At 32.5% G+C, this 11,359-nt stretch overlaps 2 protein-coding genes across 5 annotated transcripts in view; one reads left to right on the top strand and one right to left on the bottom strand.

Moving 5' to 3' along the window:
• On the top strand, positions 1 to 4,334 carry mRpL22 (mitochondrial ribosomal protein L22). Its single transcript, XM_067285953.1, has 6 exons — positions 1 to 52; positions 1,345 to 1,595; positions 1,746 to 1,811; positions 1,884 to 1,961; positions 2,034 to 2,103; positions 2,173 to 4,334. The coding sequence occupies exons 1-6, from the start codon at positions 43 to 45 to the stop codon at positions 2,388 to 2,390; spliced, it is 693 nt and encodes a 230-aa protein (XP_067142054.1). The 5' UTR covers positions 1 to 42; the 3' UTR covers positions 2,391 to 4,334.
• Positions 2,616 to 11,359, bottom strand: part of LOC136988123 (probable phosphorylase b kinase regulatory subunit alpha) — a 48,088-nt gene continuing 39,344 nt past the window's right edge. For 2 of the 4 annotated variants that reach the window (XM_067285944.1, XM_067285945.1), the window contains exons 27-31: positions 7,919 to 7,962; positions 4,432 to 4,590; positions 3,802 to 3,855; positions 3,527 to 3,730; positions 2,616 to 3,461 (exon numbers count right to left, since the gene is read on the bottom strand). In XM_067285944.1, the coding sequence (XP_067142045.1) occupies positions 3,255 to 3,461; positions 3,527 to 3,730; positions 3,802 to 3,855; positions 4,432 to 4,590; positions 7,919 to 7,962 (668 nt within the window). In that variant the 3' untranslated portion in view covers positions 2,616 to 3,254. Of the gene's footprint in view, positions 3,462 to 3,526; positions 3,731 to 3,801; positions 3,856 to 4,431; positions 4,591 to 7,918; positions 7,963 to 10,569; positions 10,633 to 11,359 lie in introns of those variants that run through there. The other 2 variants (XM_067285946.1, XR_010882721.1) reach the window with 2 other exon arrangements.

Below are 11,359 nucleotides of genomic sequence, written 5' to 3'. Positions count from 1 at the left end.
TATTTGACTTTGGCGATAAATGGGCTAGCGAAGTGGACAAAGATGGCGGCGTGTGAGTACGATTTGCTTTTGCTCTCGAAATTTAATGTTTTGATGCGAATTTTATTATTTTTTGTATCGTAGAAGTAATTTTTATGAATATTTAAACCGTTAAGACGTGGATTAAGCATTTGTCGATTCGAGAAATCAAGATGGCGGCATTATACGTCGATACGTGTTAAAATAAGGATCCGACTATAACCCGCGTTTTCCAGCTTTATATAAGAAATTTAATAGTCTGGCGTGCCTGACACGTGCAGATATTAGATGTATTGTTTGAAAAATAGCTATTCGGTAATTACAGACGTACCGGTGCGGATGAAGCGCACCACCGTCATTCCCACGCCACATTGGAAACGAATAGCCCCCTTCGATAGAGCCGCTCGATCCAACATGGCGTCGAAATGACGGTACAGTTCCGCTGTTTCTGAAAGTTTTCATTTTCACTACGTCACCTTTAAAATTTAATTGCTGCTCATCAAATAATAAATTTACAATATACTCCTGACTTTAAATCCTTCATTTTAACTTTTCGTTATTATTATCTATAACACAAACTTACACATCGATTTTCTTATATTCCTCGGATGAGAAAAATGTAAACGTTTACTTTGATAGGCTAATGTTACCTTAGGTAGCCAAGATGGCGGCTCGTCTCCAATTCCAGCAAAGAAACAGTGGGACGCACGTTCTAACCTAACCTATTCTAATAGTTTGGTTGCTAATAAGTATGGTAATTTATTAGAATAGGTGAGGTTAGGTTAGAACGTGCGTCTCACTGTTTCTTTGCTGAAATTAGAGACGAGCCGCCATCTTGGCTACCCCTTAGGTAGCCAAGATTAACCCTTTAATACAAGTTTATATGCAGAAGTGTTTCCATAATATCTCCTATTATCACATGTTTTTTCAGCTAATTCTAACTGTTGGCAAGTAAATGATATTCTGGAATCTGTGTTATCGAAAGAAATTGATTGTATTCATTTGAATATGTAATCTTTTATTGTATGCCACGACCTGCCTAGTCGTAGCATATAATGAAAGATTAATCCAAGTACGCTTTTAGGCCTTCTCTGGAAAGTAGAAGACTTTTGCATACATTTCCGCAGTTTCTTGAGGGTTGTTGTTATGGAGAAACGAGACGCGTAACTCGACCTCTGTGGCCGAATCGTAGCGCTTTTGAGCGGTCCGAGAGTTTTTCGACCGAGCTCGAACGTGTTATAATTTAAAGTTACGATGCAAAACCGGTATTCTACTCCAAATTCTCCGGACGAAGAAAAAGAATTAACTTTAATCTTAATTTTTCAGGTCTCTTTAGGCGACTTCTAAATACGATAAATTTGGGGAATCCGGCAAAGAATTGGGATCTCCTCTTGAGTAACGCACAGATTTCCTCCGCCCTCCGCGTGTCGAGGTGGAGCAATGCAAACGGACAGATAAAACACTTCCATTCGTCAGCTCTCCTCTGTAAGAAAGAAATTCCGGGTGCAGGCATCTGGTTGGAAAAAAATAAAGAAATATTTCCTCCGCAGGAACCGCACGAACCTCGGAGACCTGCTGTAAGTAGGACCATTTATTTTTAAATTTTGGACAAATGCAACGCTCACACATTTACAATTGTACCAAATCGCCGGCGTGTCACGAGACGCATTTCGGGATAACGTTGTGGATTTTGATATTTCATTATTTTTTTTCTCTGCATTTTTTAGTGGGTCTGTCACAACCGAGACAACATCAAATACAGTACGAAAAACATGCAATATTTGGCTGCCGGAGTTAGTATACTTATTGCATTTTCTCTTCCGTTAACCACGTCTTTGAGACCTTACTGTTTCCGTTTCTTGTAGATAAGAGGAATGTCGGTGGACGAGGCCATCAAGCAGCTCTCTCACGTGCCGAAAAAGGGCGCCCAGATTATTGTCGAAGTTAGTTCTTGTGGCATAAACTTCAAATTTATAAAATGGAATAATATTCAAAATTACCATCTTAAATTTCAGGTTTTAAAAGAAGCGCAAGAATTAGCGGTTAACGAACATCATGTGGAATACAGGTCGAACCTGTGGGTCGGTAAGTACGGTTTTGGCTTTGTCGGTCGAACCCGACGGTTCCTTTTGACGATTTATGGTTCTTCCGTAGGGGAATCATTCGTCGGAAGGGGAAGATACATCAAGGGTCTTAGGAAACACGCCAGAATGCGATTCGGAGTGGTCAAATATAGATATTGCCACTATTTCGTCAGACTGGTCGAAGGTCCTCCTCCCAAACACTACTACCCGCCCGAAGCCACCGGATACGAGAAATTACAAGAGTACATTCAGGAGTTGAGAGATCGTAGAATTGTGGGATCGTTGTAATGACAAAAATCGTTATTTTGTTCTCGTAGTTACTTTATTACTGTAATAAATTCCATAAATTATTGACTAAAATGCATATTTCCATCTTGGCACAGATCAAAAATTCAGTTTGTATGGAATTTACCACAAAATTAACATAAGTTGCTCTTAAGTATACAATTGTGAGACAAAAAGTTTGATTATACAGACAATATACGTATTATTGGAAATAATAGCCATACAGACTTTCCAAGTTGCATATTTTTAATTCGGAAACTTAAGAATTTTGCTTGATTTTGAATTAAACTACTCCACATTAAGATAAAATATTCAGGTAACGTAATAATACATTTCCTAATGACTACAGAATAAACAATGCTTATCACAGGATACAATTCTCCTATAAACAAAATATAGTTTCATTTCTTTCTTTTTTTTTTTTTTTTTTACATAAATAACAATATAATTCGGGAATATAGCACATCAATAAGGCTCTTATCAGAAATTTTCAAATTAAAATCATTATTCTTAGGATACACTTTAAAATTTTAATATACACAAATCTCTAAGTAAATGTATCTTCCTAAACAACATAAAAGGAGAACTAAAAACTGATATAAAATATAAACAAGCCCGAATAAAAAAAGAAACTGACCTCTCGTTCGATTCTCAATCAAAGAAAAGTATATACAGAACAACCCTTCTAGAAAAAAAAACACTGATAAAATTTCTAGATGAGGAACTCTTCATTGATGCTGGGAAAATTCATGCAAATTTGATTTTTTTTTTTTTTATACACATAAGTATGATTTTTGGAATTTGATACTGCAGAGTCATCTTAAATTATTTCTTTTTTGTTCAAACGAATATTAATATAATTTTATCTCAACTGATGGTGCAATCCACCTCGTCCTTCGGGAAACAGTTTAGCGTGGAGGCCACCGACCGGATCATGTAGGTCATGGTTCCGTAACAGCCGCTGGGTGCACTGTCGTAGAAGTGCTGGCAGATTCCCGCCGCTCCGCCGCAGGCGCTCACCCGCTCGGATTCTTTTGCGGCGCAACACAGCGTGCTGTCTCCGTCCACTTTTCTCTGTTTTAAAAACGAAAGGGTCGGTTTTGGCTTGTAAAAATTCTTGAGAACTTTAAAATACCAACCTGGTCTTCTAGAAATATCTGATTGGCTTTGTGTACGAGATGTTCCACGTTTATTGTCCCTCCCAGACACTGCACGGCGTTGTGTTCGACTATTAGTGTCAACACCATCAATGCTTCCACCATTAGCTGCCTGTATTCCGGTTGCGGTATGCTGTTTAAAACCTGTTCGACTTGAAGGGCAAATTTTAGTTCTCCCGGCGTCATCTGTTAAGAGCAATTTTCAAAATATAAAACTTTGACGAGTCTGCACAAATTGTGACTATAAAGGGACTCACCTCTCCGGTTAATTGCTGGCTGAGAACTTTTCCTTCCACCGATAATCCTTGACACTAGAAATATAAAGAATTTAACTTGTTAAAAGTAGTTTGGTATCTAGTTTAACAACAAAAACATTAAACACTTTTTAGTGTAAACTCCTCTCTATGATTGATTTTCATCTTCACATCATCAACATATCAAAGGTGTTTTTGAATAATGATCATCAGTTGAACAAATTTCTTTCAAATCTGTTCTATACTTTTTACACTCTTGAATTTAACTACTGTTTCATACTTTTAGTGCCTTTTATCTTTTAAACAGTACTTCAAAAGTATAAAGGCACTGTTTAAAAAATATTATCAAATTCAGAAGAATAGAATGGATCTGATGTATAAGTAAAGAATTTGTTCAATCAACAATTAATTAACAGAATGATGATAGTGTGAAGATGACAAATGATCTTGAAAACATTAAGAAGTCCTTTGTAACACTTTGATTAATGTAGAGTTTTATTTACTTTAAATTTGACTTAAATAAAGAAGTAGAGATATCTTGTGTAGTGTTTTTTCATTATGTTTATAAATAAGATGTTAACAACATAATAGAATTTTTGCAACAGTTTTTTGAAATAACAGATCCAACATTACCTTCTCTAATACGCTCCAGATTTGAGGATAGAAGTTGCGCGGAACGCGATTTAATGCTCCGTCCAGACGTCTCCTCCTCAGCCACTGACCGTGTCTTTCAGATTCCGTTCCGACTTCATCTTGAACATCTTTACCTACGAAATTGTCCACGGCACTTCTCTGAAATTAAATAATCATTAGATTAGAACATGATTTTTTACTATCATTTTGTTTAACATACATATATTTTAGATTAGAATTATTTCAGAAATAAGAATTAAAACTTATTTTCAATGTAATTCAGACTAATTTTGTGTTTTTAATCTCCAATTTTTAAAGTTTAGTTATACTGGCGAGCTCAAGGGAATAACTAAAACAGTAACAGTCCCAAATACTTTCAAGTCTATATAATACCATGTTGGCCCAAATATTAGTTTATATTTTTCCCAATTTCAAGGGGGCCAAAAAAAATCACTCTTGACCTAAATTCGAGTCTGATTAAAGTTTCCATTGTTTTCAATAACTGTGTGGTATGCACCATAGAGGTTAAAATGACACTAAAATTTGGTGCATAATTGTTTAGCAATACTAAACACCAGTCAACTTGTACCTATCATGCAACAAGGCTGCGAACTAAATCATCTAAAATTGGGGAAGGTTGCCAAAAATTTACCATAAAATTGTAAAATTAATTTCTATTGTAACTAAATCAAATGACTACCATAATTAATTGAGCTATTAATAATCAGGATGTTTATTATATTTATATATGTATGTGTGTGTATATATATATATGTATGTATGTATGTATGTATGTATGTATATATACATACACCATTCCAGGTAAAGCGATAGTTGACCAAGTGCTATAGTGGAGGAGTACTTAGGCTGTGGGCATAGTTGTCTCCAGCTGGTACTACAAGTAACAGCATATGGTTATATCTAGGTTTAAATACATCCAGAAGTGGAGAATTGCTTGGAGGTTCAGGTGGTGTAACTGGTAGTGCACTGCACATAAGCAGAGGTTGTGGGTTAAATTCCCGCTCCAGGCTAGTTCTTTCATCTAAACTGTTCTAAATTATTTAACAAATTATTATAATTATTGATTTAGATAAGAGATGGCACTTAACATCTACCTCTAATACCAAATTAGATATTAAGTAATTATTAATAGCATAATAATAGCCGGATTAATTATGGCAGTCATTTGATTTAGTATCAGGGCATCAGGCTTTGGTTTCTATTGTAATTATAAGTTTATGTATTTGATATGATTATATGTTTTAGACAGTTATAAAACAAATAAGATAAACGAAAATGAAGCATAAAATTTTGGTTTCAGTTTCATTTTTGTTAGTCATAAAATAAAATACACTTTCCAGAATATATGTGAAATATGCAAGAAAGCCTATTTCTTCCGGTGTGACCTATATGCCAAGCAGACTACCATCCAGAACATATAGAACAAAGTCGAGACATGTCCTAACTTTCAATAATTTTATTTTTATTGGCATTGACAGAAAAGAAGCAATAGTTACAATTTGTTGCTTATAACATATCTCATTCTATAAAAAAAAACCTTTGTTGTCCAACTTTGAAATTCAAAAGAAATCTTGTTTCTAACTAAAATAATTTTGAGAAGAAAGAAATGTAATTCAATGAGAATTTTCATAATCAATGGCATAGATAAAAAGTAATAAAAATTCCAGATATTCTTGTGTTAGATTAACTGTAAAATTATTAAAAAATTGGTGAAGATACAATTATAAAGTTTATAAAGGCCTTTAAGTAATGTTACCAAGTTGAGAGGTCAGACTTGACAAAAAAATTCTATTCAAAAATTTTTTGAAAGAATAAAAAGATTGCTACGGATGTGATTATATCCTTTCCCATGGACTTGCTTCCTTGTTTGGGGGTGACACGTCGAATGTGTCATCGGGAATAAAATGCAAAAATCGCCATTGGACGTGGAGGACGATTTTACCAAAACAGAAAAAGAGTTGCGAGAGGGAGGACCCCAAATAAAAGAGAAGGTCTGATGATGCAACAGAGGAGTTTGTCCACAGCGTAAGTTCGTTGATCTGCGAAGGTTGGTCGTGTGTGTACGCTCGGATACACTTCGCCGCCGATAGCCAGCAATCGAAGCTTAACTGCCGATAGCCGATGACCCCAAGGACTATAGTGTCTCCACCGAAAAAGGATCCAAATCAAGAGAGCGATCTTCAGGTAAATACCACACACAAACGTTTGTAAACTCTTTCTCTCACTTAAAGCATGTGTAACTAGTTTATATAATCAATAAATGGGTGTTATTTTCTATAATCGATTTGTAAAGTAACTTCTTTTGCCCAATCGGTCTCCATCCAGAGTCCAACCACCCACAGACGCAACCGCTCGCACGTAAAGGCGAATGTACTGTAATGATCTCTGTGTCTACCCAGAAAACACAGTGGTGTCAGTCCCGATGAATTAATCATTGCAGTCTTCGCCGACGCAATGTCGACCCTTCGGTCCCATGGTGCCGAAGCATAGGGGGCACTCAAGTATTGTCACACAAGTGTTACCAAGAACTTGTGCAGAACAAAGTATGTACTGTTTGAGGAATCCAAAGACCGTGACGGCAATGATGACAACGAAAGTTCTGACAAAGATGAAAGTGATAAAATGACTTTCCAAATGTTTTAATGCAAACTGCTAATTTTTGGTATGCAAATAAAACTAATATCAATAAAAGGTTAGCTTATATTCAAGTCCTAATTTTTGTCACAAGCATTCCAAAATTGGGAGTTGACTTATATTTGGGCCAATATGGTAATAATATTTAACACAAGATGACAGTTGAGCCACCTATCTATAACCAAATTGCTTAATATCTTACACTTTCGAGAACCTCTTACCGGTGTTGGATACAAAACGAAAGATCGTCATAAACGTTTTCGAGCTTAATATCTTATTAATTAATTAACTTTTATAATCCAGCAAGGATCTAGCTGTTTGTTTGATTACTTTCAAGTCTTACAGCTCATCTTCAAGGTATGTAAATTAAAAAACTTTCGATATTGATAGCTAAAACAAAAAACTTTCAAATTTTTGCAAATTCTTTCATGACCACATATTTCTGAAGATTGTCACCAGAAGTCTAGAAAGTGTTCCAGACTTTATATTACTGTTATCATTGTTTCAAGCTCTCTAGTAAACCAGAGTATAACCAGATACACAAAATTCATTTAAAAATAACACGTTCTCTTAATGATACAGATTCGGCATGAAATTTCATCATAGTTACTACTCATTGTAATTTCACAAACATATTTTAATCATATAAATTTTATAGTTTACAGAAATTAAATGTATCTTGTTAAATTTCGTTATTTATATAGTGTCTTAATATTTGGAATGAAGCAATGCATTCTACTTAATTAAATATTAATAAAACATATACTACAAAGAATAATTAAAGAAATAACAACTTTTTATTGATTTTTAGATAAAAAATAAATTTTCTGACCTTGCTAGCTTTAGTATGAGCTAAAGAAATAATACCACTTCTCGCTGAAAAAAGAATAAGATTTATTAATTGATGGCAAAGTAAATATATACTAAATTACAGTTTAAAGTATTGATAATAATTTATAAATTGTGTGCTTCTGCTGGAGATATGTTAAATTTATAAATTCATACCACATTTTCTCAATATCCAACTTTGGAATATGCACAACTTTTGATAAAATCTAAAAACTAAATTAACAAATAGCTTTGATTTTTATTTACATTGTTTTCTATATTATGAGAATAGTAATCATTTTCTTTTGGAGAGGTACAGTGTTTTATCTTATTAATATAAGTAATTAACATAATATTTTATGGAATAATTATGAATTATGAAAAAAATATTATAGAAAAATAATATTGTGATTAAGTTTTAATTAAATGTTCTTGAATTCTGTTTTGCAAAAATTGTTTATAGAAAAAAAATATATTATGCTAATCAGTTTGAAAGATATTTTTGACATATTAGTAATATATGATTGTGATTCTCACAAAGAATAAATAAATAATTATTATAAACACAGCATTCTATGTACTTAGAACAAAATTAAATTACATATTTAGAGCAGAAAATGAACTTAGAATGAACAAACATGCATAATTTTAAAATATTTTCTGAAGAATAGGAATAATAGTTGCACTCTAATAAACATTATAAATGGCATGTTGTTTATTAGAATAAATATATTTATTTTGGATAGTTAATAGATATCTATTGTAAAAATATATAAATCAATTTTCACATTGTATGGAGTGATCAAATGTAAAGTTTAATTGTGAAAACTAGACCTGACAATGCCATTAATCGACCACGCTTGTTACTGCCCGACTATGCGTCACGAGAAATTTAGTCAAGAAATAACATTGAACTCTATACAGTATAAATAAATTAACGGTGTGTGACAAGTCACTTGTGTGCCACACACTCCTGTTGTCACCTAGTTTACTCCTCCTAAGTAAGTTTTTTCCATTTGATCAATCTATACATTGCTGGTCAAAATTACAAACCTGTAGCTAAATTTACTTGAATGAACAGGTTTTGACTTATTGTACAACCATTAAAAAACCACAACACATGCTAGTCTGTATTCATTTACATTTCAGAGAAGAAAATGAATGTAAAACACTACTTCAAACTAAATGTGTTATTTTATAAAATAAAACTTTGTATTCTAAAACCTACAACATTTTGTATTGCGTTTATAATTTTGACCTGCAACATAAATCAAAATATTCTAGTAATTTTATAAATTGAATTCACTGCTATCAGGGTCAGTTTTATCACTAGACATCATAGGCAATTGTCTAAGGACACTGCAAAAAAGGGGTGACAATCTGTCGCAAAAAAAATTAACAAGAAATAACCAAATAATTTTTCCTTCTTCCTAACAGTTTCCTATAATAATTTACTATCACTACATGTCATAATGCCCATGCACTATTTGTATTTATCAACACAACAAGATAGGTCTATAATACACCTGTGAATAGTGATATGCAATGTCAGTCATTGATGTTTTACTGTCAATAACATGTGATAAACATCGACGAAACATTGATTTTTTTAAAGCATCAATTGGTATGGCATCTTTTACTATTTTATTCATAATTTTAAATTTTCAAAAATATTTAGGTCTATACAATAGGTACACCAGTACGCATCAAATGGTACACCAACAAACCGCAACGTATTAAACTGTGTTCTGATATTCATCAACAAGTTCGTTGGTGCAGTGACTAATGCATGTTGCAGTTGCTGGGTTGTGGATACAGTAAGCTCAATATGACTGCCGCCACAGTTATATTGAGCTTGCAGTTGTATTGCCTTATCCGTTTTAATCCAAATTTATTAAACTGTTCACCAGTGTACCGGTTGTGGTTGAGATCAAGGCATGCTGAAATGTACTCAATATTTTGGTGCATCAAATATTTCCTTAGAGAGAACCAATTCTAAAATTGGCACTGACTGATATTCAAAACAATGTATGATACTTGAAATTTATTGGTATCAGCAACCTCAAACAATTAACTTCCTAACTTTGCATAAGATAGATAAGGTAAACTTTTTGTTAACTTCAAAAAAATATATATATATGTGTGTTACAGTAAAAACCTATTTTTAGTGAAAATGCATTTTAACTAGTTGAAACTAGTTTTTACTGGATGTCATTGTTAAAACTAGAATTTACTGTTAGTCAAAAATGAATTTGAGTTAAACTAGTTTTAACTAGACAAAACGGGTTATAACAATGATATCCAGTAAAAACTAGTTTCAACTAGTTAAAACGCGTTTTCACTAAAAACGGGTTTTTACTGTAACATATATATGATATTTCAAAAAAATATGGTATTAAATGTTTTTTAAAAATTTGTTGAATTTGCAGAAGTACACATTATATACATTTAAGTTAAAAAATGAAATTCAATTTTAAAAAGTACTCTTAATTTTTTTAATATATAATTATTGTAATAATAACTAAAAAAGAGACAGGCAGACAACAGCAAACACACAAAAGCATGCAGCACAGTGCAGTTACATTGTTAATATAATTGTATTCCTATGTTAATGACAAATAATTGAAGCAATTATATTTTAAAAACTGTACTCACTATTATTTTTTTGCTTTCAATTGATACCATGAAATAAGAATATTTTTAGATTATCAGATGAATCTGGAACAGTTGCTGTATTAATTATATAATCTCTAATATATTAGTTTGGAATATTATTAACTCTGCAGATTTTAATTTAATTAATTATAATTAATGGCTTTAGTAAGAAAAGTTAGCAATTTAACCCCTTAACCATATTTCTGTATCGAGTAAATTGACTTGATTTTTTGTAATTTAATCATTTTTTAGTACTAAATTTAATTTTTTTAAATCTCTGTTTTATGATTAGCCATTTCCTGCTTCTAGTGTTAAACTATTTTTAACAAATACTATTTCTGCCTATATCTGATTAAAGTTTGAATATACAACAGAACTCACTAGTAGTAGCATCAGAAGTTTAATGATAGAGTCAGATTTGGTGGTGCCGAGAGTCAACGGCACAAGAAATGTCGGCTTGAGACATTACAATGTCTGACTCACAGTGCCACCAAACTCCTTGCAATCTTACTTATGCTTGATTGCCTGATAGAATAATTGATAAAATATTACATAATTTGTTTTGGCACATCTAATTATGCTATTTTTCAACTTACAACAATTAATTTTTAAGTATTCTAGCTATACATTAGTTAAAGTGTATTGAATATTTGATTAGGAAGAATACATTACCTGGAGTCTACTAAGATTTATTAACAGTGTTTTTGACTTTACAGTATTCAATACAATTATAATCTTTGAAAAGATAATAATTTCACTAAAAAAGTTTTTAAATAAAATTCAATACAAA

The sequence above is a fragment of the Centruroides vittatus genome, unplaced genomic scaffold (genome assembly GCF_030686945.1).
Source record: "Centruroides vittatus isolate TY-2023 unplaced genomic scaffold, ASM3068694v2 scaffold_3046, whole genome shotgun sequence".
NCBI classification, from domain to species: Eukaryota; Metazoa; Arthropoda; class Arachnida; order Scorpiones; family Buthidae; genus Centruroides; species Centruroides vittatus.
Note: the sequence above shows the minus strand (reverse complement) of the source record. Positions and strands in the feature narration are given on the sequence as shown.